General features: G+C 40.1%; 1 protein-coding gene across 1 annotated transcript in view; it reads left to right on the top strand.

Annotated features, from left to right (window-relative positions):
* The window catches only part of LOC138260327 (uncharacterized), a 111,565-nt gene that overhangs the window by 27,741 nt on the left and 55,881 nt on the right, over positions 1-27,943 (top strand). Inside the window, exons 2-3 of the mRNA XM_069208716.1 lie at positions 4,805-5,555; positions 19,225-19,428. Coding sequence (XP_069064817.1) covers positions 4,805-5,555; positions 19,225-19,428 — 955 coding nt within the window. The remainder of the gene's footprint in view (positions 1-4,804; positions 5,556-19,224; positions 19,429-27,943) is intronic.

Here is a 27,943-nt window from a genome sequence, read left to right as displayed (position 1 = left end):
CAGGAGCAAGCTGCTTTGTTGGCTAATGTTTGTTTAACTTACCTGTTGATGGACCATCGGCAAACCTTCCATGCTGCATTCTCTGGTTTCTTGCATGTTGGATTAAATGCTAAAATAAGTAGGTTGTCTCCTTTCAATTTATGCACATTTCCTCTTTGACTGTAGTTAGACCCTCTACCCTCCCTTTTTGTTTTTTTTTTTCTTTTTTTTTTTTCTTCTTTGCATTGAAAATTTTGTGCACCTGAATATACCTAATTGCTGCATTTTAATATTGAAAACAGTAGTAGGGGAGTGAAGTTCCTTTTGGAACTTTCATAGTTAATATACTTTATGGAATTTAGGGTATACTGGTCTAGATGGGGAAATGATTTGGTGGTATAGATCTGACAGATGATGTTGCCATTAAGGTAAATAATTAGATGCAGGGCTGGAGTACCAACACTGAAAGGAGGAACAACTCACTTAAAAAAAAAAAAACAGTTGTAGGTCATGGACTACATTAATCTGTAAAACAAAGTTATAACTATTTTTGCACTTCATTGTATTTAGCACATGAATAACAGTTGTAAATGGAGGATGTGCATCCTTGCATTTTGTACATTCTGTTGCACTTTGCACATGAATCTCAGTTGCAGATGGAGTAACATCTTTCTATACAATCTTATCAAAGTATTTAATCAGACTGTGATAGTGTATAGGATTGATTTAAGACAGATAATTATTGTTCTTAAATGTCTTGTTGCAAACAATGATCTTGTTTGAAAGATTTTCATATTTGTTTTGCTGACAGTGGTATAATAGCAAACATAATTTAGAAAGTAAATGAGCCGTTAAAAAGATAACGGTAACCTCCTGTGCCTAGTGTAGGACCCTAGGCTACAAATTACAAAGAAAACAGTGGTCCCCTAGGAACTCATGTGGGCCAAACCTTTATCATTCCCAGTAACCTAATTGCTAGTATAATACTGCGAACAAGCCACAACCCGTCAATGCAGAACACTGGGTTACCTTTCAACATAAAGTTAAAAATTCTCACTCATGGATGTCAAACATTATGTTTCGTCCCTATAGTGATAACAATGTGATGATTTGTAAACAGACACTGTGATGATGATGTGTAAAGAAACAATGGAATTTGTGTACCTAGCATTAACCCCTTAAGTGCTCAGCCCTTTTTTTTTTTTTTACAAAATTTATAGAGACTTAATTTGCATTTTTGTATTCCCACATGTTCTGAATTCTATAAGTATCTGGAATTTGTGGATTCCCCAGAGGGGGTTGAGAGAATAGGTAGAAATAATTATTTTGTGTCTTTTTGAATCGGACAAATGTGCTGTGCAAAATAGTATGTGTATTTTTTTCTTTGAGAATTTGCTTCAACAAATGATTTGCTGCAATAAGATCACTCTTCTAGGAATGGGCAGAGTTGTAAACCAAAAATATTATTTTACCACAGTTTGTGGAAAGTATGTCATTTTTTCTTTATTTTTGTTGTTTCTCTCTACTTTCACTTTGTGTTGGAAACTGATATGAAACCCATGAGCAAACCCGGAAAGCTGTAACTTTCTAAAAATTACATTGCTAATGGCCCTAACAACACAGCACCAGGCCCGAATGGAGTCTCAGTGGATTTCTTAAAGAGCAGTATGGATCTGTGGGCTTCAATTTTTGCTAATTCCCTATATAGTGCAACAGTCTCCAATGGTGCCAAAGAGCGATAGAGGGGACCCTAAATGCTACTGTCCGATCTCGCTCATAGATTCCACAGCAAAAGTGATGGGCAGGATATTGCTAGATCATCTAGAGACCTTGGCAACCGAAGAGGTCTATTTATCTCCAGTGCATTATGGGTTTAAGCAAGGCCTAGGCACTACAGACCAGTGCCTGAATTTTTACCTCTTGTTTAATAAGTATGTACGGGTCAGGGGAGGGTGCCTGTATCTTGCCTTCATGGACCTCAGTGCAGCTTTCATTAATGTTGACAGAGGGAAACTCTGGTTGAAGCTACTGACTTTGGGAGTGGAGGCAAGGATAGTGCGCCTCCTTTTGTCAACTGCATGAGGAGGTTGTTGGTCATGTTAGGTATGGACCATACGGCAAATGCACTCCTTCCATTAACATCAGTAAGGGAGTTCAGCAAGGCTGCATACTTTCACCGTTTCTGTTCTGGCTATACATCAATGACTTGGAGAAGCCCCTATTGGAGATAGTAGCAGAATTTCTCACCCCCCCCCTCCCCCACCCCCCAGGGTAGGGCCAAGAGGTCTATCTGTATTTATGTATGCGGATGATTGCGTACTCATGTCTAGAAAGGGTACTGGCCTGCAGAGGTTACTAGATGAGTTTGTGGAGTTTATGGACTCATTGGGGCTGCAAACAAATAAGTCAAACTCATTTATCATGGTTTGTGGCACATCTAAACGTATCACAAGAACCCTTCAGTTACAAAACACCAAATTACAGATAGTAAACACCTTCATGTATCTAGGGTTACCATTTGAAAATAAATGCAATCAGAATCATCTTTTTAAAGTTAGACGCACTCAATTTCATCAAAACATTGTCTATTTTTAAGTTTATTAGGCAATTGGGGTCATCATCTTTCACAGCCATTTTAAAGAGCTATAAGGCTAGATGCATTGTGTCGATCACCTGTGGAACCAGAATATGGGGACTGCGTGACTCGGCACTGCTACAGCCTGCCAAAAACACTCTTACGTCAACTGTTACACCTTCCGGTGTGTGTATCCACCTCTATTTGCCACGAAGGATTATGGAGTAGATACCTGTGTGATAGTGTTAACCTAGCCCCGACTATGTTATGAATTTTTGTTACTACAGTCCTAAGTTCTCCTTCCACTGTCTAGCCATTTGTCGTTCCTAGTATTCTTACTAAATGTTGGGATGGAGATAACAGGGGTGAGGAATTTATATCACCCAATGATCTAGACATATTGTTTGGGGTCAAGGAAAGCAAATCTTTCATGTTTATTTTGCCCATTGGATACACCCTTTGGCCACCAGTTTACAGTACCACAGTGTGGGTTGTCTGCTGCAAAGGCAAGATATGTACCAGTATGTAGGGGATATTCAAAACTTTATTCAAGTCATTTATTAATGAACAGCCCCTACCGTTGGGGTTACCGTTCCAACTAAGCCAGTGAGCTGTAAGATCAACTTTCATTACTGATAGTGATTCCAATATGAAATTTGTACATATAATTACAAAATTCAGCAATTTATGTAAGGCTTCCAGAATGTTCCTTGTTTGCATGAAATACATGTAAAAAATGTAAGCAATATTGGTGATTGTTTGCTTTCAAAATAAAATGAACCTTAGAAATTATATATATATTTTTTTTCTAAAGGACATTTGCAGAGTTGTGCTATTTTTCAATTTTCTGAGATCTCTGAATACTATTTTTGTGATGCATGCCTATATTTGTAAAAAATAAATAAATAATGAAGTGTGACACCATCATTGCCGCGCAACATGTTAAAAAAAACAAAAAAAAAACTTCTGTTGTCCCAGTCTTTAAGAAAGCCAAACGTGCACCCACAGACCTTACCTGGTTGCAATTTGTGGTTTTCAGGAGATCACAAGACTTTCCTGAAGTGGACCTGGAAACTGTCCATAGTTGCAGATTTCCAGCCATACTCTTAGCACGTTTACTTAAATATTTGCTGAGCAGGTGCAATATTTTTGTCTTTTTCTCCATGGAGAAATAGTTGTGCCTCATGAAGAAACTCCATTTCCTACACTCTCATCTTGTTTTGGTAGGAGCAGGGCTCCCTTCTTATCTGGGAAGACGTTTTACTCTTACTCTTGTCATCAGTAAGTTTCTGACCTTTTCTAGGGTGGGAAGAGATTGGAGAGGAGTTGGCAAACACCCTTAAACATGTAATGTTGTGGGTGTGGATAAACATGTAGAACTTTCCAGTTCTGAAATTACAACTTGCCACCTACTTCGTGCCTCACTGAATACAGTGGCTCACATGATTATATTCATGCAAGTAAATCCTTAAAGAGTTCAAAACCAACTGTGTGCATGTAAGTCTAACTAATGCACCTAAATAGCTTTGAGAAACAGTCCCGTAACTTTGTAACTGTGACAAGTTCTTGTTTTTAAAATGTAAAAATATAGTGCTTGGTATTTGCTCACAGTTATTGCAAACAAGGGACCTGAGGCAGAATGAGATGAAGTGATGTGATTTTATTTGCTCAAGAATTATTCAATTTGCTCAAATATAGAAGTCAAAGCGTAGACAGTCTTCCTGATCCTTCTAGGGCAGACTTGGTCTGGAGTGTAACTATAATCTGAATTCATTTACAGTAACGTTTTGTGAAATCATGCGATTACGGAAAATCTACTTTTAAGCAATGAAAATGCTGTCATATTTGACCAATAGGCTGACATGTGTATACACCCATGAATATTTATACATCTTGTATAAATGTTTACTCATACCTTAAAATTAAGTTAAAAAAATTGTAAATTAATTTTTTTAATAGTTTTTATTTATGTTTATATGTATAAAACAAATGTTTACACAAAAATATATACACTTAAAAAAAGACTTACCTATGAAGTTGTGATGTTAAGGTACTCCTGCTGTAGAGACTTTGAATGTAGTGGCCACAGTTTACTGACTCGAAATGTACTTGCTGGCAATGTAATGGATTACAAACTTTAGGGTTGCAGTACAAGTCCTAAGATAAAGCATCCTTTTTTCACTGTAGTTATTTACACTGAGGTGTATTTGGTTGAATTGACACATCTCTGTTTCCACTGTGTTCTAACAGATGGCGATGGAAGTAAAGAGGTTCAGAAGAGCATGTGAAGTCAGGAGGTGCAGAGGTTATCAGAAGAAATTTGTTCTGCCAGTTAACTGGTTGCTTTTGCCCCAGGAAATATTTCTAAAGATATTTATGCATCTCTCACCAAATGACAAGGCTAATATTCGTGCGACATGCAGTCATTTCAGGACCCTGATAGACCACCCTGCTCTGTGGAAAAAGAGCGTATTTGTCTTTAGAGACATTGGAATTTTCAATGTAAATTTTTTGAAAATGCTTAAGACAAGGAAGGTATGTTCAGTAGAAGTGTGTCATTTAAAACTCTATCATTGGAAAAGGCTCATTGCAACCGTGCCTGACCTTCTAAACATAACTGTGCATTCCTGCTTGACAGATGAGGCGATCAAAGGTATGAAACCGCTTACAAATCTACAGAGACTTCAACTAACCAACTGCTCAGGACTTCAGGATCAAAAACTATTGAGTGACGTTTGCCATTTTCAGCAGCTGACTCACTTGTGGTTATGCGATTTAACACTGAGCAGTTCTAAGGCATTGGTTGGGCTATGCCAACTACATAATCTTTTCTCTCTGTTGATTCATAGCAAAGATGGGTTTGTTCCCAAGAATGCTTTGAGGCAGGTTTTGTTCCAATTGCCAAAGCTAAAAGAACTGTCTCTTTCAGTTCACAATATGTGCCATCATTCCATGTCATTCTGCTTCAGCCCGCCGGAAATTCTTGAAGGAAACTCAGGGGGTGAGTTTTTTTGATTCTTTTATTTTCACATATATAATAGCTGGATATTAATGCATTAGTATTCAAGTACAATTCAATATGCTTATGCTAGCCACCAAGTTATTACAGCAGAGTTTCAAATAAATAAATATACCAATATAGATTGATCGCTATCATGAGCAATATTTAGTGCAAGTGAATTAGCATCTGCTACATAAAAGTGCACCCTGTTTTGCAACAATTACTTAGACAAAAGTAGAATATCTGGAGGAGCGATGTGCAATAAAGACAACATGTTAACATTCTCTGTGCCCCCCTCCCCCACCCCTGCACAACACCTAATTACAACATAATTATTAATTTGGCACTTGGGGCCAGCCAACTGGGGAAGTGTGCTGTAACTGAAGAAGGGTCAACTTTCATATCGGTGTGTCTTGAATCTGCGAGCCGCTGTTGATGTAGAATCATAGAAACCTAGTGCTTGCCAACAGCTCAGTGTTAAATCACCAGTTTGCAGATAGTAGATCGTGTATTTAAAATGGTTGGTACCCATTTCACTCCCCTGTTTTGTGTCAAAAAGTTGATGTGCGCTGGGTCCCTCAATTTGTGGTGATTATTTCAGGCTGACCATGCTATCGGAAAATATGAACCAGTTATATCCGACAGTTCGACTGCACTAGACAACATCTCCAAAGTAATACATGATGACCACTAGAATCCTCTTGTATCCATTTTACAGAAGAAGTCCACCTATAAAATCCATGGAGATCTTGTTCCAGGTTTATTTGGAGTAAGAGGTGGTTGTAGGTTTCCCCATGCAAGGGTTCAACCAGGTTTAATGTAGGAGTGGATTAGGCATTTTTTATGTGATCCTTGACCAAAGTTCTATGAATAGACCTTCAAAAGTTGGGGTGCCCTGCTGTAGGTGAATCATTTCAATACCATGATTTGCATGGGTTCACTGCAAATAAATTAATTGTTACAATGATACAATAATATCTCTTGCTTCTCGTTTGAGTCCTTGCTTACTTGAGATTCCAAGTTGACAAACGTTTACCATTTCTAGAAGGTCTTTAAATGAAGAAGAGATTTGTTAGAATGCTAGGAGCAGTGTTTGTTTCTTAAGCATTCTCTGTATCATCTGTTTATTGAGAAAGAGCATTTGCTTTTTCATAGCGCTTACCAGATCGGAAGGTTATTTGGTAATCAAAATAGGAAAAGAGCAATCCCATTGTGCATGCCGAGCTTTGACATACTTCATAGTAGTCTGGTATAGCAAGTTCTTATGGTCTGTTCAGACTGTGATCTAATGTTGGGCATCTTCTGGATGATGTCTCCAGTGGACAAATGCCTCATATGGCCAACAGTTCCCTGTCATAGGTTGTGTAGTTCTTCTATGCTTTGATCATCGTTCTGTATTAATAGGGTAAAGGATGCATTTCCTAGATTTCTCCATCTTGCTGAGAAAGAACTGCAACAATTGCAAATGAGGAGGCCTCTGTTTTTCACCTATGAAGGGAAACTATTTGAGTTGTGGAGGAGTGGTACTAGAGTGAATTGAATTTTGAGGCCCTTTTAAGCTTTTTCTTATTCTACCCAGAAGAGTCTCACTCCTTTTCTTGCAAATTTATGGGTTGAATGACTGAAGAGACGTCTGAATGAAATGTCTATAAAAACTGTAAAAACCAAGGAATTGTAGTTTCTTAGGCCTTGGTTGGGGCCATTCTAAAACTGCTATCACTTCAGCCAGGCCCATATTAGGGCCCTTGGCTGATATTTCAAATCCCAGGAACGTTATGCAGGGCACTTCAACTAGACACTTTTCTATTTTAGCATAAAGAGAATACTTCCTAGTTGGATCAGTACTCCCCACGTATTGTAGATGTTCTTCAATCATTTGGCAATAAATTATGTCCTGTAACTATACAACCATGAATACATTTGGTTGGACTCGAAAATATTGCTTACAGAGTTTTTGAAGGCGGCAGATGCATTACAAAGATTGCATAGCCATAACTAAATAGTAAATTGGTGATAGTATGTATTAAACACAGTCTTCCCTTCATCCTCTTCAAGTATTCTCACCAAGTTATATGACCTTTTAAAATGCAGCTTTGTGAAGATCTTTGGGATCAGCACAAATATAAGGTGAAGATGATATGCATTTTAAACAGTGATGGTGTTCAATTCTTGATAATAGATGCTTCGGAGTGAGTTCACCATTTGCTTTGGCCACAAAATATATAGGTGCCCCTCCACCACCCCAGTGAGAATGAGAATGAGCAACTGATAAATTCCTTGTCTTTATTTTCATTGAGATATTATTGCAGACTCTCATGTGCTTTGAAGGTGGGAATCTGTTTTCCAGGTATTAAATCGGTTTGGCAGTTCTCCTACTGATGGGGAGATAACAAGTCAGCTTTTTGTTTTCTTTTTTACTAAACGCCAGAGGTAGAGGGAGGCATGGAGTTGTGAGAAGGTGTGTCTTCCTGTTTTCTGTGCTCAGCATGTCAGGAAGCATTTCTCTGGTCTTCATATTCAGCACACAGGAAAGTGCCTTTCCCTTTGCCGCCCTGTACTTGTGAAGTGTTTTTGTGGCTGTGGTCGCCTAGAGGGGTATTTGCAGTTTGTGTGGAGCACAAGGGCTGGTGGTAGGGGCATGTAAACTCACAGGCTAAAAAGGATGTCAAATGTGGAATTCAGCCCATACCTGAAAAATACATCTCTCTGAAGATGTAGGTATTGCTAGCCTTGTATAAATTTAACCCTTCCCAAAATGATGTGTTTTTCAGTGATTGTTCCATGAAGTTCTGAATCCAGAATGGAGCTAATCTTGTGATGTAATTTCCTGTTAGGACCATATCTAAAGAAACACCGATGAGAGATGGATGTGTTGCAACAAATTGAGTCCCCTTTTTTTAAATTTTTTACATGACCTGCTTTTACTTCTATCCATACGTTGTAGCTGAATTCCTGCCCGGATTTCTATTTTTGAGGGATCAAGGCTGGGCTGTCTCTTAACCGTCGTGAAGTATGGTATTGAAGCCTTTCTTTTCAACAGATCAATAAATTCATTATCTTCAGTCAAAACCTACCCTGCAAGGAGAGTTTTTCTTTCAAACTCAGATCCACTAATTAAGATGCTTGACACCTTTCATGTGTATATAACGTGTATGGTGGCACCGTGTCTACAGGGAGGAGTCACCCGTTCCTTGAAATCGTGGGCTGAAGTAAGCAAAATATTGCAGCACACACATCCTCTAACCTTGAATGTAAAACACCCTGATAATGTATCCTATTGACCAGTGTGGATTAGCATCCAGAGTTAGCTTGATTTCTTTATTTTTATTTTTTTATTGTGAAGGCCATAGACGTCACACGCCATGACCTTCAGCAGCGAGTGTTTAATGGTCTCCATGTTGTTTTCGTGTACACAGTGGGTCTTGTGAGCGCAAGGAGTAGTAGAAAGACTTCTCTCTTCACCCTAACCCCACCTAGACCTCCTTTTTTCTTCCTTGGTATGACAGTGCTGAGCATAAACATAAAATAACATCAAAAGTCATTAAACTGCTTTATAACTGTATCGCCCAACAAATCATCCCCCTCCCAACTACACTGTATAGTAGGCTTAAAACTGCCCCTCCGCCCCCCCCAAACTTGCAGAGCGCCTGTTGCCCGAACTTTAACATTTATTGTGGTACGTGTTAGCCAGCTCCATCCAGACTGGCTGAATTTCTCTTGGTTAAATGACTGTCCTCTTTGGATCAGTATTTGTTAAGCATTAAATGGTCAATACCAATAAGAAGTGTCAATTGCACTTGTGCTTCCAAGAGATGATCTCAGTTGCTGCTCTCTAGTCGAACCTTTCTCTATGTGCCCAGTGGCGGGTATCTTGTTCGCTCTCTCTACTCATCTCCACTGTGAGCACCATAGTGAGGGTGAATGGAATAATCAGTACGTTTCAGTTCCTGAGACTTTCAAAGTCAAAGATTAGTCTCCATCTCCATCCATAGTGTCTGTGTGTTACGGAGTGTATATAGGTGGATCACTGGCTCGCCAGGCGTTGACACTCAATCCACTCCCAGACTTCCTCCGGTGAGGTGAAATACCCAGATTTGCCCTTCACCATCACTCTAGGTTTCACAGGAAAAACTTCCTTGAGTTCCTCAATGCGTAGGGCTTTCTTAACTTCATCAAAGCTGCCGCTAAGTTTCAGTACTTGTAGTGTGAAATCCGGGAAGAATCTTATCAGTGCATTTTTATAGTGCAGGTCACCATTTGTGTGGGCTGCTTGGAGTATAACATCTTAGTGATTGAAACTCCTGGCTTTAATCATTCTTTAAGAGGCCCCAGGCTTTGGTGACGTTATGGGCGCTCTGTGAGCCTGCTTCATTGAGGTAAAAGTTCAAGAGAAGCTTTGGGTGCATGGTGTTGCGAATTAGCTCTTTGAGGTACACTGGGTCCCTCTGCCCCTTCCGGGACCCCAACCACTCTGATGTTGTTCCTCTGTGCTCTACCCTCCTGGTCTTCGACCCTGTTGACCATGGCTTTGAAAGGTGTTGAACTTGTTCTTCCAGTCCTTTGGATGTGGACTTCAGTGCCTGAATGTGCGTCTCAGCTGTCGTGATCTTGTCTGACATTTTTTGGAGGTCTGCTCTCAAGAAGATCTGAGACTGCTGCCATTATTGCGCTTACAGAGTTCTGTTGCCCCTGGTATGGCTATCTCTGGTCCATCCACTAACAATTTATTTACAGCGTTGTTGTCCCCTTTTCCCTTTTTTTTTTTTTTTCCCTTTTTGGGAGGGAAGTATAGCCCCTCCCTATGCTGTTATACGCCCTTGAGAGTCCACCCGGTGCCAGAACTTATAAAACAAAAAAGAAAAGGGATGAGGCGCATGGCCACCCTCCATGAATCGTTCTTTTTTGGGTTTTTTCCAATTTAAAGGGGAGCAGGGCTGCTTTTTTTTAATAATCTCACCCGAGTCACAAAGTCGCACCTTTTTGGAAAGTTACGTGGAGATTCAAATGGGTCCAAAGTTATTAGCAACACTAAAATACTTTCCCTATGGAACAGCTGACCTAACTAGAACTACCCAGTAGCGACTGCCACTGCGTAATATATCTATGTATGTTACATATATATATGTGTGTGTGTGTATGTATATATATATATATATATATATTCAAGAAAACTGGTGCATTATAATCGCACACCAAGGGCTGCACATCATCCAAAATGAGCTCGTAAAATAGTAGAGTCAAAAACCACTTATGAATAATTTCATCGGCTGCTATTTATTGAAAAAGGTTTAAATGCAGGTAAATTCGACCCGCATAAAATGGTAAAAAAGCACAAAAAGGAAATCAATAATGTGCCCACCATGAACAAACACACGCTGTCCCAACCAGATGTCATACATTTTTTTTTTTTTTTTATCATGTAAATTAAACATGATGTTAATGTTTGCGACGTAATGTAATTTCCATAGAGATACTTTACAATGCGATGTAAATGGTATTATTGTAATTAATGCTTTGTAATGTAGCTCTATGTAAATGTTTTAGTGGAGAGGTCTGATATTTCCTTCTAGTTGAGGGTGTGGGGCAGGAAGGCTGGTTCAGTTCTTTAAAACCAGAAACCTTTCTAAGTATGCACCTGATAGCACAGCAAGAGACATGCTCGAGACAGGAGTTTCACTATTTAAAATGTTTTTACCAATTTACTTACATTAGCAACATTATTACCTTCAACCTCAAATTTGCAGGTTCAACCATACCTTACACAGTACTTTAGTACCATTGCATGGAGTAGACATTTCTTTATTTAATATTAGTAACCCTCTTTGTGGAATAACATTTGAAGAACGTATGGGATCTGGCTATAAATAAATTTCCTTGTGGTTTTGAGTTGTCTTTCAGAGAGGTTAAGAACAATTATTAATGTATCTGCTTCTGTGACCTTTATAAAAAAAATAAAAGGCCATATAATTTTGGGTTTTACTGGCGAGGGCAAGTTATAAATGGTTTGGAGAAGTAAGGTAATTTGAGGAAAGCTCACATCTGAAATGGCTCTAATTAATTTGAGGTTATTATTTTAGGGTAAACTTTCCTTAACTGTTTTAAATGGCAAATAAGTTTAAGCTCCGTTATGGCTTAACCTCCATTTATTTAAAAACGTAATCTTTTTCCAAGACCGTGTAGTTGACTGGATATTCTATCTAAATGTATACCCGATGTTGGAGTTTTGCTTACTAAATTCTTAAGCATCTGCAGGGTTAGGGAAAAGCTACATTTCTGTAATTTGCTGTTGTGTAATTAAGCAAATTCTCAAGAGAATCCTATTAAATGTGAAACTGGTATTTGGTGGTATATTGTAGAACTAAATTCAACCTCCCATCCATTTTGGAAATGAGGAAGTATTTTGTTGGGGGTGGGGGGGGGGGGGAGAAAAAAAACTTGAGTGCCACAAACCGCAGTTACTCGTGTCCTGGTTTATTGCATTGTTCCTGTGCGTGTGTGCTACATTTTTGGTGCGAATGCCATATAATTATGTAACGTGGCATATTAGCACACATTTCTAAAATTTCATGTTACATGAAAATTCTTCAAATTTTGCCAGTGTCATGGAAATTTCACCTGGGCAGAGTGGGATGCTGACAATAAAATTGAAAATAGTGGATAGTCCCAATATGTGGCATGTATTTGCCTATAATCTCCCTCTCCCATGTGTGATTAACACTTGTCCAAAATGTATGTCTATGAAGTCTTAATGTCCTTGTCTCCTAAATCCCCAGCCATATTGCTTTTTCAGTTTTATTGATCTGCAGGTGATATTGCTTCCAAGCCTTTGCCTCATTTTACTTGTACTACGAGATGTATTGATGATTGCAACATCTGCATACAGTGAGATCACTTTTTAATCTGCAAATCAGAATTTGTTTCTGTGTTATAGTTGCCTTATTCGTTGTGCAGATGATTTCATAAATGGTTCTGACAGTGCTTATTTTTGTACTGATGGTGAATACATTTTTCTGTCTTTGTGAACCAGGAGGGCTTGCTGTAAGAGGAAGTTTGTGAACTCTTTATGGGCATGTACTAAGTCATGAACGTCAATTCACCAAAATGTGATGGGTAGCTTAAGTGACATCAAGGGAGGGTTTGGGTTGGAAAGGCTTCTCCCTGCCCAAGAAAATGTTAAAACAATGGGGTATAGGATGCAATGTAAAGCACAGTTTCCACATAAACCTGCTTAAAAGCCTTTGGCTCTGTAAAGGTACTCATTAAATATCCAGGTCCTTTCATGGTGTACCAAGCCAATGAAACCTGATGCCCGTCTTAAATTGATCCCAGTTGTTTTCTCAGAAGGTGCTTTGGGTGCCCCATATGTTAAAAAAAAAAAAAAGCCCCATTATGCCAGTCTAATGTATACAAAAAAGTTATGGATGGAATGCTTGAATTATTCTCACCCACTGGTAATCACTCGGGCCACATCCCAGACCATTGTTATTTTGCACACCATGCATCTCAGTTTAGATCCAGCCATATGCAAATCTGTCTTGATCGTCCTCCAATAGGAACAGTCTACCCCAAACGGCCAGGCCACGTCCTCCCTGATCTGGAACGTCAACAACCTAGGACCAGTTTTACCCTACTTACGACTCAACAGCCATGTATAACTTGGTTTCAAAGCTAGTGTGCATGGGAACCCACATCTGGGCATACCCATCACACCTAGGGAACGACACTAAAGTATACAAAAAGGTGATGGATGGAATGTTTGAATTAATCTCAGCCCCTGGTAATCACTTAGGCCGCTTCCCAGTCCATCGTTATTTTACACATCATGCCACTGAACCTAGCAGTTTGGTTTGGACTGATCCCATTGGTGTAGGGTCAAGCTTGATTTGCATATGGCTTGGTCCAAACTGAGTTGGCATTTGCATTCATTCACGTTTACTCCGTCTCACGCTTGCTCACGCACTCATTCTCACACATCCATTTACAGTCTCACTTTCACTTACTCATACATTTCTTTTTTTATTTGATTTTTTTTTTTCTCTTGTTTTTTAATCATCTCTCATCACTATTACACAGAGTGCAAGTCCTAATGATAGCTTGGATGCTACCCCGGAGTACTTGTACATTTTCATGCATTCACTCACTCACACTCACTCATTTTCACTTATTCTCGCTCACTCTGACTCACTCTTTAACACTCTCACACTCATTCTAACTCATATTTATGCAAAGCAGTCGGTTTTTCCCGATAATTCATTTGCAGTCACTCTAGCTCATACTTGCTGACATTCATTCACCTCTTTGACTTACATGCTCACGCATACAGCCACACTCACTTGTGTGTATATATACACAGTTTTTCCTCAAACACACTCACTCCCCCTGGATTTAAAAACATTGTACTTGCCAGTGAAAGTCCTATTCTAGCTCCTGCTGCTCCATGTTGATTATTATAGTAATAGTGAATAATAGCATATTATTCAGTACTAGTATATTAGTATACTAACAAATAGGCAGAAAGCAGGGAGAGGTTAGCCTGAGCTGCCCATGTGTTTTTGGCACTAATTTTGCCACTTCTGAGGCCAGTGATTTTCAAGTCAGCGCCAGAGGTCACAAGGGCAGCTGCGACCCCTAAATGTGCACCTGAAATTATTGATTGAAAACACATTTGTTGTCCACGGACGTATACGGAGGTACGCATGCTGCATATCGCAATTTATTGTAGTTTATGAAATATTCTGTTTTTGTGAGGTTTACAGGGAGTGCAGAATTATTAGGCAAGTTGTATTTTTGAGGATTAATTTTATTATTGAACAACAACCATGTTCTCAATGAACCCAAAAAACTCATTAATATCAAAGCTGAATATTTTTGGAAGTAGTTTTTAGTTTGTTTTTAGTTTTAGCTATGTTAGGGGGATATCTGTGTGTGCAGGTGACTATTACTGTGCATAATTATTAGGCAACTTAAAAAAAAACAAATATATACCCATTTCAATTATTTATTATTACCAGTGAAACCAATATAACATCTCAACATTCACAAATATACATTTCTGACATTCAAAAACAAAACAAAAACAAATCAGCGACCAATATAGCCACCTTTCTTTGCAAGGACACTCAAAAGCCTGCCATCCATGGATTCTGTCAGTGTTTTGATCTGTTCACCATCAACATTGCGTGCAGCAGCAACCACAGCCTCCCAGACACTGTTCAGAGAGGTGTACTGTTTTCCCTCCTTGTAAATCTCACATTTGATGATGGACCACAGGTTCTCAATGGGGTTCAGATCAGGTGAACAAGGAGGCCATGTCATTAGATTTCCTTCTTTTATACCCTTTCTTGCCAGCCACGCTGTGGAGTACTTGGACACGTGTGATGGAGCATTGTCCTGCATGAAAATCATGTTTTTCTTGAAGGATGCAGACTTCTTCCTGTACCACTGCTTGAAGAAGGTGTCTTCCAGGAACTGGCAGTAGGACTGGGAGTTGAGCTTGACTCCATCCTCAACCCGAAAAGGCCCCACAAACTCATCTTTGATGATACCAGCCCAAACCAGTACTCCACCTCCACCTTGCTGGCGTCTGAGTCGGACTGGAGCTCTCTGCCCTTTACCAATCCAGCCACGGGCCCATCCATCTGGCCCATCAAGACTCACTCTCATTTCATCAGTCCATAAAACCTTAGAAAAATCAGTCTTGAGATATTTCTTGGCCCAGTCTTGACGTTTCAGCTTGTGTGTCTTGTTCAGTGGTGGTTGTCTTTCAGCCTTTCTTACCTTGGCCATGTGTCTGAGTATTGCACACCTTGTGCTTTTGGGTACTCCAGTGATGTTGCAGCTCTGAAATATGGCCAAACTGGTGGCAAGTGGCATCGTGGCAGCTGCACGCTTGACTTTTCTCAGTTCATGGGCAGTTATTTTGCGCCTTGGTTTTTCCACACGCTTCTTGCGACCCTGTTGACTATTTTGAATGAAACGCTTGATTGTTCGATGATCACGCTTCAGAAGCTTTGCAATTTTAAGAGTGCTGCATCCCTCTGCAAGATATCTCACTATTTTTGACTTTTCTGAGCCTGTCAAGTCCTTCTTTTGACCCATTTTGCCAAAGGAAAGGAAGTTGCCTAATAATTATGCACACCTGATATAGGGTGTTGATGTCATTAGACCACACCCCTTCTCATTACAGAGATGCACATCACCTAATATGCTTAATTGGTAGTAGGCTTTCGAGCCTATACAGCTTGGAGTAAGACAACATGCATAAAGAGGATGATGTGGTCAAAATTCTCATTTGCCTAATAATTCTGCACTCCCTGTAATGTGATGGCTGATAATCTACCAATGGGCGACTGATAAGGAGTCTGAGAGGGAGAAAGATGATTGTGAATCATCCAGTGCTAGGGGATCATACCCAGAGACTATCTTTTTGTCGTTTACATATATTTAAACTTGTGCTTCAGCATAATGTAGCCTACCAAAGGACGAATATAGACATCACAAAGAATATGCAATGGTATTGATCCCTGGGAGACACCACAGCCAAGGTCAGCGGATTTAGAAAAACAGAATGGTGGAAGGGCTACTAAATGCGTTTGTGCCCCTAAAATGACCGAAGTCTGGTTGCCAGGACATAGTATTCAGTGGCTGCTAATCATTAGAGAAAACTTTGTGTCCCGACACCACTGTCATCTTCTATCCTACACAGATCACCAAGGACTAAAAGTATGACCAACTTAGTTTCTTCCTTGACAGAAACCCATTTGATGGGTCTTTCAAGGTTTTACACAAATGTTTTTAAGTGCATAAAAGCAAATGTCTCCATTAACCTTCCCAAGTAATGGAGCAGAGATGGGCTGGGAGTTTTGCGTCATTTATATCTTAATGAGGATTTTGTGAGTAGCATGTTAACTATTATTGTTTTCTAGGCTTTCAGAATAATACTGATGCTGAATGGGCTGTGGATTAACAGTCTCCTGTAGCAAATTGAGTCTAAGCTTTTGAATTACTTTTTTCAGTCATTAAGTGATCCAGAGAGGGGACAATTTTAATAACTGTCCTAATGGTCCACACTACCTTCACTGTGCGTACGCCGAGAGATTCTTGTAGACCTTTGGCCACAGTATGACCGTAGCTTATATGTGGTTGGCTCTTTTTCAATTTTGTCCATGATATAATAAAAGTAGCCGTTAAATAGTTGAACAAAGAGCATTATCAAGTTTGACCTGTGGCAGAAGTTTGTAGTCTCTCAATTATTACGAACAGTTCTTTGGCTACATTTGGGGCATTGCCTATATGCTGTGAATATTATTATTATTTTTTGTTTGCATTTTGATTTTGTTCTCGCATGTTTTCAATAGACATGTGTAAGACCTTCAAGGTTCTAATGCTAAGCATCCCCCCCCCCCCCAATTCCTCTGAACCTGTACTTCAAGAGAACTCTGGACTTTTAGTGTAAAAAAAAAAACGATGGACCTGATTTAGACCTCCGCAGATAGATTACTCCATCACAATAGTGACAGATATCCTGTCTGCCGGAAACCAAATCCCATAAAATAGAATGGGATTTAGGTATCGGGGGACTGGATATCCGTCACTGTTGTGACAGAGTAACCCGTCCGCCGAGTTCTAAATCGGGCCCTGTGTTCTTTTCAGGACAAGGTCCCGTCTGTTGCTTCAGTTTTTTTTGTCGAGTCACTCCAGTGTGGTGTTAGGATCTGTGTTAGACGAAATGAGATGCTGACAACTCGAAGTCAGATTAATATGGCTATCTTTTCGAGATCAGTCTACTTCCAACTGTTTTCTGCTCCGGTGAATGAAGCAGAAATATTTTTCGTAAGAGATAGCTGAACATCTGAAAAGGTAGTGTGGGGTGGTCAGACGGTATAAAAGGTTCAGCTACTGTGACCATACTTTTTAAACATATTTTATTGGAATCTTCATTGAAAAACAGGTTTGTACTATGGTATGCTCTGTTCACAATAGGGATGGCTAGGTGCCAGTCATTGATTAGTGTCTCTAATATGATGGGTAGTAATAGGTCCTGTAATAGGTGCCTTAAGTTCATCTTGTTGTTATATAGATTTTAGACACCACATTATTGCATCTTTACTTCAGCAATATCATCTGTGCTAAAACCTCAATAACAATTTGGTACCCCCCATACACTTGCCCGGTTCATTTACCACCTGAAGGTTCAAGCTGTTCTGAGGCTGTGCACTTCTACCATCTGAGAACCTACTGTGACCATGTTTCTTGTCACTCTTAAAGGTGCCCTGCTTTGTGAGTAGTCCTAGAAGTAAGTAATTGGTTATTTGAAAACCTTAAATGTCTCCTTGAACTGCACTGTTGATCCTTTGGCAACCTCAAACTGATGGTTTAAAATGTAAAACACTTAAAGAGATAATGTTATCTTCCGTTTGTTCCATTTGGCGTTGGCAAATTCAAAGGGCCTAAATATCCGTGCCTCATTAAAATCTGTGCAATGCTTAAATCCCTATTTATATATGGAAATAAGAGTTTGGTTTTATTTAACACATCCGATATTATCAGATGCATAAAGTACCCCAACATTTGTTAAATTTCAGCAGGTCAAACCTGAAAAAATTTACCAGGTGAAAAGATAATATCTACCATATCCTGCAGATTTGAGTGCGTTAAAAGCCCAAATCTGCCAGTTATTCTCCTTATATTCATGTGGGTGTTATCGCATTTGATAAATAATGTATCCTATAGTATTGTTATTTATCAGTGGTGATAAATACTGCCACAATTTATAATCTGGGCACAGGTGTGCTGCCCGTGCATGCGGGGGATGGTTTGCTTTTTGTTTATATTGTTACTGATCTCCAGCTTCCCATGTAAACTCAGTATTCTTTCTTGTCCTCAGTTCCAAATGATGCCTTAATTGTTATGGATAATTCATTCAACTTCCAATTATTTATCCCTCCAAAAAGCTAAACGAAACTGGTGAATAAAACGCTCCCCCAGATAGTTAATTGAGGCATTTATGTACAGAATCAATTATAAATGGGTATCCACCAAATGACACACACAAATATTTGGGGGAAGAGTGAAATTATTTTAGTCAAGTTCCAAATCTGGGTATAGAGAATGATTCTGCCTCACCTCTCATCTCATTCTGGTAGAGGTGGTGGATGAATGTGGGGGGGGGGGAAATAAATATATTAAGCTGAATGGAACCAGCAGACAACATGCTTGATAATCTACTATAAAAATGGTTTGGGTGTAGTAGGTGTCACACACACACCACACATGCAACACACACCACACATGCAACACACACACCACACACGCAACACATGCAACACACATGCTTCATTTAACAATCTTTAGGATAGGAAATCGTTATTAGTGAAGTAAATGACTTCTACTACTACAACATTTTTTGGCGTGTATAATTTATGACTACAGTTTCAAATGGTAGAATCAATAGTCACTGAAAAATTGATCACGTTTATGATGTTTTGCTAGAACTTTGAATATGATTGGAAAATGTTATATTATTCTAGATCAGTTTTACCAATGCACTATTTAATTGAAGGTACGCTAAACTTTACTGATGCTCTGTAATTGTTATTTTGCTTTACATCATGTATAAATTACTAAAATGAAAAAATACCCGTGTTTTTTCTTTTTCTTTTGAGCTTAGAGTCTGGTTGTGTTCCGAGGCTTCACCTACAGAAATTGGAGTTTATTAAACCAGGATTCACAGTTTTGTCAGCGACTGCGCTGCGCCAGCTCTCTACTGTTACCACGCTCTGCCTGCAGCATTATAAAGCCCAAGCAAGTGATGAAGATCTCTTACATTTAATGTTGCAGAACCTGCCAAATGTGACTGAATTAAAACTCGCATGTAAGATCGTATTCTTTTTATCCGGGTTAGCTAAAATGTAACTATAATGAGCTTTATTCCCAAGACCAAGCTAAGAAACGGCGAGTGAGCTGAGAAACAGTTACTTTCTAGTTTGAGCCTACTAGATGTCCGAAGCTCTCTGGTTCCAAAAGACCTGTTGTGGACGTACCAAGAAAAGACAGCCCACCCATTGCTTTTTAGGTCGAGGGCGCAAGTGCTCTAACGTGTTGTAATCTCTGTGGGCTTTTAACCACGCCCACCGCACGCCCATCACTATCACTTGTTCCTAGACTTGCCTTTCAAAAATCCTATGTCAATGGTAAATGCTTTACGTTTCCCTCCTTGGGGCAGTTTTGTTACTGCCTTGGCCATCGGCGCTATTACATGGATAATTGCACGTTTGCCGATATGTTTGACTGTGAGCATACTTCTTTTTCCTTTTGTGTCTCTCCTTCCCACTCATGCTCATGGCAGGCGTGTCGCTTTGAATGGGCTCACTTATGTTAACTGTTTTACTTTTCGTTTTCAATTTATGTGGGAAGAAAAGTTCCATTAGAAATTTACAATGCAAGTAGATCTAACTCGAGCAGATGCAAGACCCATTACATTGCAAATGCTTGTTATTGGTTGGAGTTATGGTCACTCTTGCTTGCTTCTTATTTGATGGCGTTTGTTACCTGTCTCGTGTTTCTCCCTCCCCTGGAGCATCCTCTTGACTGGCAAACGTCTATTCTTTCACTGTTCACTTGTAGGGAACTATTTTTTTCTTTCTGGTTAAGCACTCCATCAGAGGCATAGCTCTCACCCTCTTGTGGTGCTCTGTCCCATACACCCCAAAATACTGGTTACTATGTGTTTGCTCTATTTCTGTGGTGGTCTCTCTCCCTCTCTCCCTCTCTCTCTCTCTCCCTCCCTCTCTCCCTCTCTCCCTCCCTCTCTCCCTCTTCCCCCTGAGCTCCCTGTTGCTGTGACCCTCGTGCTTTGCCCCACCCCAGTTGTTGCTCTCTCCATCGTGGCCCACCCACTCCTTGTTGGTTTTTGCCTAACCAACTTTTGAGGCGGGCGAGGCACCATTTACTGCAAGCCCTCCTCAAAAGTCCCTTGCGCATTTAAATTTTAAAAATTTTGATTCCCTGATCTAAATGGTTCGCACGATCGTATAACAGTCAGTTTAAAAAAGAAAATAGAGCCCCTGTGTCTTTAGGTACTCACCAAGAAGCACTGGCAAAGCTAGTAGGGTGCCAAACGGGTAACCAGTTGGCTTTGTCAATAATTGCTATATATTGTGAAGTTAGTTTGTTTCCTTGTTTTGAGCTTTCTTTGCAGCAAGTATGGAAGTGTGCCATAGACACCATATCCAAAATGTGTGTTTTATTAATATATAAGGCTTATTTGTATAGAATTATTGCATTCCCAATTTTTTTTAAGTAGACCAGGTTATGTAAACCCAGAGAGGTGTGAATCACCATTGCAGCATTTAAACTAAAGCATTACTTTTTCACTTGTAAAAAAAAAAAAAATAATACAAAAAATAGAGCTGCCATATCTAATTTGTAAATAAACATGTTGCGGTTTATTAAGTAGAGTACAACATAAAATCCAGAAATGTATTCCCATAAATCACCAAATAGGTGAGTTAATCTTAATCAACCAACTTGCTACAAATGAGCCTCTGAGTGTTTTTAAATCATTGATCACACATTTCTACGAATCTCGGGGGTGGAGATGGCTGTCCTGGCACAACTAAACACAAGTTGTGAAACTGGTATCTGTCTCAAACATTAGAGTAGATCATCAGACCAGGTTCATGGTTCAAATTTTCCTATACAGAACTCCCCAAAAGCCTAGAGTTACACCATGATGCTCCCCAGAGATTGCACTTCCTAGCCCCACATAATGGTAGAAGCGTTATGGACCTTCTATACAGGTGTAAAAAAATACATTGTCCACACCTAAGCTGGGTGTGCCCATATTCTACATGCATTTCTAAGTCTCTCAAATTGTAACCAACTTATTTGGACTCCTGTGACGACAGAAATGTGGTCCTTTTTTTCTTTAGTTTTACTCTCTATTTTGTTTTAGCCTCTTGTGTACTTTTTCCTTATCGGATCTTGTTTTGAGATGCAGTTTGTCGTCTCGTGGCCCACAGATGTGTATGCTTAAACATTATTTTTGGCAATTGCTGCTCACACTCTTGAACAGGGACTGCTGTGAGACTCTGGCTCATGGCTAAAGCTACTGCTTCTCTGCAGATATTGCTGAGAATGATTGAGGAAACAGTTTCAAAATGTCCAAATAATTTTATGTCTAAATCTGGAGCTGGTGCAGCTTTGTGCTCATTTTTGAATTGTCTTAGTACATCAGGTAGTATCTCCAATGATGGTGGGTGTTCCATGATTGTAGTATAGATACACACAAATATATTTTCCCAGGATGTGCGCTCCTCTATGGGTGATACTATTCCAAGGGGAAGACACGTGGTCAGAATTCCAGGCTTGTCTTGGGGTGTTGTATGAAGATATACTGCCTGCAACCGGTTGATCTTGTGACCAGTCCAGAAGGCAGTCTTTATGGGCACCTTGCCTATAGTAGTGTTTATTGTCTGTTGACCGATTGCTTGTACGGAAACCTGGGCTTGTGATACAGGTCCTACTGGAGCTGCGCTGCCTGATGTGCTTTTGCACTATATAGTCTCTGAGTTACCTATATAGGGCTACTATTTGATTAAATAACCTAACTACCTGCCAGGAGCCCAAAGTTATTTGGTCCCGATGCCTTGTTTGTTTCAGTTTGGGGGCACTGGTGGGAAGGCTTCCTTTAGTGAAGAGGAGTACATATCGCTTTTTTGCCCTCCTGTGGTTTTTTCAGAGATCAGGCTGACTCGACCACCCAATATATCAAGATATGTGCAAGACTTCTTAAGGCATGACACCTAGGTTATGGCCAGCCGAATACAACAGGCATGGGGTGCGTTTCAGTGGAGCAGGAGGGAAACTATTTTTACAGGGATTGGATGTGATTGTCCCACACTCCATCAGACAACTGGGAAGGGGGAACAATAGAAGAAGCATAATATCATATACAATTTGGGCCACCGTTGTGGGCAACTGACTAAAATGTCTTCCAGTACACGGTCTCTTGGACATGTATATGCACACGGGGGGGGGTTCAAGATGAGTTTGATGGGAAGTGCAGGAGCACCGTGTCACCCATTCTGCCAGCCTTTCTCTGGCGGTGTAAACCGCCAAGAAAAGGCTGGCGGAATGGGACTCCTAATCCCCAGGGCAGCGCTGCCCTGTCGGATTTGAAACACAGAGGCTGCCAGGTGGTGGCAGCATGTCGGTGGCAGCGTTTCCACAGTGGTGTCTCCATCAGGGTCATAATATGGCAGGCGGACCACGACTACCGCAGTGGTCCGCCCGCCATTCGTGAGTCTGGTGGTCCATGGACTGTTGGACTCGTAATGAGGGCTTAAATCTTTTCAAACATTTACCATTGAAACAGCTCGTTGTTTTCTAGTTTGACAAGAGGGGACTGTAGCGTAACTGCAATCAGGGTACTGATTCTCAAGGCTCTGAACTATTCTGTGAAGGAGATCGTGATTGTGCAGTGACCCTTTGTAGACACTATTAGCCAAGGGGTTTGTCTAAACAACATCATTACTTCAGGTGAACTTGTCCACCTGTGGTAATTGTCATCCTTAGTATTTGGTTTCCTTTGCTAAGATGTTTAAGAGCACTTGGGGAACATGGACACAATTTGCCCCTTGTTCTTAAAAGAACTAAGAACATTGTGATGCCAGTATATCTGTCCTTTGTTTCTGGTCTTGTTCTGTCCTTTGTCAAATGAGCTTTGGTACAGTGACGTTCTGCCCTTCCCGAGCCCCCAACACTCTTTCAAAATACACAGGTGTAATTGTAACAGTCTATTTGATTTCTAACAAAACATATTGTGAAGAAAGTTACAAACTAATCAATATTTCTCTCTCTCCCACACACAATATAACTAACCCTAAGTCATTATGTTATACATAATATGACTTACTGGCCCTAAGTCATGATGTGTGAATCGACTGTACCATATGAAGGCTCATCTTCTGTGCATTAATCCCACTGCTCCCATTCACTTGGACAGGGATGATGGCACCTTTAGAAAAATGGAGACAGACAAGCTGCAAGTAAATTCCAACAAATATCTTGGAGCAAGATTTCCATGTTACTTTAACATAGAAGGTTTGTAAAGTAAACAAATAATATGAACTTATCCAAGGAAAGTGCTGATGGCATGCAAGCAAAGGAAGATGCTTTCAGATAAAAGAAACTGGTTATAACTGGCAATAAACAGAATAGTTATTACTAATGTTCCACAGGGAATATATTAAACATGATATGAAGTATACAAATAAAATCTGGTCCCGATTTGGATCTTGGAGGAGAGGAATACTCCATCACAACCATGACGGATATCCCATCTGCCGAATTACGATCACATTATATCCTATGGAAATCGTAATGTGGCGGATGGTATAGCTGTTACGTTTGTGACTGAGTATTCCATCCTCTGAGATTTAAATCAGGCCCACTGTCTAGCAACAGCAGTGAAACACGGAGGTGACTCTAAATAGCAAAGTAAAATGCACATACCGTGTAAGGTGTACCCTTTCTTCCTCTTTACAAACAACTTTCACTACGCATGTACAAACTGTATCAAGAAAAAGATTTGAATAAAAAATACAAACTTCAGTTTTCACATAAATTCAGCAAACAGCAAGAGAAATATACACCGTTTTAAAAACTGTCGTTGCATACGGCACAGTGACTTGACAAAAAAAAATACTGAACATATATTCTTTTGATATTGAGACATCTTTACCCTTTTCTCGACTTTCTTCCTACTTCATGTTTGCCCTGTACATTGATTTATCTCTTCTTGTCATAAACCCAATTACCTATTGCTCTGGAAAAATGTTTGACTTCCAGGTGCCTGTCTGTTGAACATACTACCCTATTCAGATTCTGAATTTTCCCTTCACTCATCCTAACTCTGCTAAGAAAACAATTGTTAATATTGGAAAGGTTATGAAAATGTCTTCATATCCACTTGCTTAGAATATAAAATATGACCTTCAGATACATCAACCTCTGTCACTTGTTATAATGTTTTTTATTTCAGCTGAACTTCTTCCACGTTTACACAACTTATTATTCACATGTAACCTTCCCCCTCAGCCTATCCATCTAGGATATGCATAGATATTACATTAACTCAACTGTGGCAACATAAATGGTGCAATTCATGAGAAATTGTGTTTGTGAGAAATCAGATATTTAACTCACCAATCCAATTTCTCCTGAAGTAATCGCAACATTCTTCTCGAATACTATTAAATGTCTGACTATTCGACTCTGCAGTTATGCTAGTGGTCCTATTTGTAATATAGTTTTCTCTTTATAATGTTATCTGAAACGTTTGTGCAGGGGAAATCCTACCTTTCACAAAATTAGTTGTTTTCTTTGTCACTTTTAAAGTCACTCTAGCTTAAAACTATTTTAAGTAGTAATGCATTAACTCCAGCCTGAACTGGGAATTTTTCCACAACTAAACACGTTTAATCCTAAAGATTTCCATAGTGAGCCTGGTAAACAGAAAAAAGTTAATCACCAAACTAGAAACTAAAGCATCATTAAGCCATCTTTTTGACCAGTGCATAAATTCTTGTCACCAGCCAACGTATCTGTTTAGAAGCAGTAATTGACGTTCCCATATTGAGACAGTATATTGGAGGAAAAATCTGTCCACCTCTTCATTACTTATGGCGCACACAACAATTCAATCTTGCATGTGAGAGTTACAGTCCGCCTTATTATGTTAAAAAGCACTAGTTATAGCGCCGCTCACACCTCTAGGTGTATCGCAGTGCTTTACTAGCACAAGGGCAGCAGTTTAATTAAAAAAGTCTCGTCTTCAGAAGTTTTTTAAATTTAGTGAAATCTGTGCAAGATAGAATAAGGAAGACTGTTCCAGAAAGAAGGGGCAAGGTAGGGAAATTACCTACCTCCAAATCTTGAAGTGTGGACACAGGGAACATTGAGCAAAGCCTTGTCCTTGCATTTGAGGTTTTTAGCAGGACAATAGTAGCTCAATTTCCTAAGTAGGTTACTAGATCCTTTCCCTTCAGTGACTTGTAGGTGAGACAGCAGAGCTTGAATATGGATCGCTTCCTACCCGAAAGCCAATGCAAAGCTCTTACCAAAGGGTCCAAAGCGGATCCTGAAGGAAGGTTATTTACCAATCACATGGCAGTATTCTGCACTACTTGCATTTGGACATCAGTGCCTCATTGGCAGATACTAAATGCTACTGGTGGGCGTGCAGCACTGATTGTGCCACCCACTATGGTAGCCCTTCAAACATGTCTCAGGCCTGCCACTGCAGAGCCTGCATTTGCAGTTTTAAACAGCCATTTTGCCTGTCAAGTGCACCCACTTGTCAGGCCCAAACCTTCCTTTTTATTACATATGTCACCCCGAAGGTAGGCTCTTGTTAGCCCCAAGGGCAGGGTGTAGTGTATTTAAAAATTTGGGCATTTTCATTTAAGTTAAACATGTCCTGATAGTAAAAAACTATTACATTTGTTGTTCACTACCGCAAGGCCTATCTCTCCCATAGGTTAACATTGAGGTTACCTTGGAGCAACCTTTAAGTGTAACTTCCAATTGGGGAAAAGATAGATATTTAGAGTTTGTTGTCTCGGGACTCTCAATTGAAAATCACAACTTACGGTAAAGTTGGATCTTAAATTGTAAGCCTGAAAATGCCACTTACAGAAATGTGGCATTTTTTTACTTGAACCATTATGTACCTGTGCCTGTCTCTCAATACACGTCTGGGGTGGGTGGCAGGTGGGCCTTGTGCATTCACTCTGAACAGTCACACCCAAAGGGATTTGGGGTGTGACATTTGCATCCTGATGGCCCATCACTAGCCTGATGGGTCTTCCTGGGCTAGATGGGAGGTTCCCCTTTGTGAATGGCTCTGAAAAATTAAACAAAAACGTTTCATTTTTTTGTGTGTATTGCAACTCGTTTTCCTTTAAGGAAAACGGGCTGCAATACAAAAAAAAAAAAAAATGCTTTATTAAAAAGCAGTCACAGACATGGTGGTCTGCTGTCTCCAGCAGGCCACCATCCCTGTGAGTGCTGCGAATCACAAGGTGGGTCGCAAATTGCGACCCACCTCATTGATATTAATGAGGTGGGTCTCCTGCATCTGGGTTTGCGAATTATAAATTGCGAATCGCAAACCCTTCGCACACTCAGGCTTTCCTACATCTAGTCCCAAGTGACTCCAAGGGCTTGCTGGCTTGCCTCCTGTTATCTGCAGTCTCCGGGACAACAAAGCCTGCCTGCAACTCTGCTCCTGGACTCTGCCATCTATGAGTTCTACCCTTGCCTGAGGTGCCAATCCAGTCCTGGGCCTTAGAAGTGGGTTTTACAGCTGCTTCTCTGCAGATATTTACATCTCCTAGCCCTCTGACGCATTGCTGGTTCGACAGCAACGTGGGACCCATCTACGGGGTTCAATGATGATGCAGTGCTGCTCCGAGGACATCCTGTGTGGCTCAATGCATCACATATATCTCAACCGAGTCTGACACGAGACCCAACTGTGAGGCTCGACACCCGAAGCATCTACCAGACTTTGTGGATCAGAACCAATGCATCGCCTTCGCATCGCACTTTGATGCTTGCTCCACCCAAGGTGCGTTTTCAGCGACTTCTTTTTAGTTCTGTAGCCAGCCTGCCCTTCATCGTGGTCAACCTGAACTTTGGATTTGCCCCGATCTAGCGTGACTTCAAGTAACCTTTTAGTGCTAGTGACCTTTAAGCACTACAGTGCAGTGTATTCCTTAAAAATTCATCTCTCAGGATCTGCTTTTTGGATTTTTGTCGTTTTTGGTCTTGTTTTACTCAGATAAATATTCACCCATTTTTCGAAACTGGTGTGGAGTCTTTCTGTGGTGTTGTTCACTGTTACTGTAATTTAAGTGTTGCACAAATCCTTTACACATTGCCTCTTATGTTCAGCCTAACTGCTGTGTGCCAAGCTACCAGAGGGTGATCACAGGCTAATTTAGGGTGTGTATCTGACTTACAGTGACTAGGTTTATGGTCCCTACTTGGACAGGGTGCATACCTCTGCCAACTAGACATCCAATATCTAACAGACAGAGAATGATTAGGCCTAATACTGATATTTTGTGCTGTCTCCCAAAGAGACAAGGCTACACCCTTTTCAGGGGGGCACCAATCTGTTGTCCATAGCTGGTGAGCTTTACTAAACAAAATAATCTTTGTTTTTTCACCATTTAATTGCAGGCAATTATTCGTCATCCAGCCAGCTGGAGTGTCGTCAACGTAAAATATCTCAAAGCCACTTGCTTTGAGAATCTGAACGAGGTGGGCCACATAAATATTAAATAATATGTGGCTCAAGGAAGAACCCTGAGTAGTCC

Source organism: Pleurodeles waltl, chromosome 9 (assembly GCF_031143425.1).
Source record: "Pleurodeles waltl isolate 20211129_DDA chromosome 9, aPleWal1.hap1.20221129, whole genome shotgun sequence".
In the NCBI taxonomy this organism is placed as follows: domain Eukaryota; kingdom Metazoa; phylum Chordata; class Amphibia; order Caudata; family Salamandridae; genus Pleurodeles; species Pleurodeles waltl.
This window is presented reverse-complemented; position numbering and strand designations above follow the sequence as displayed.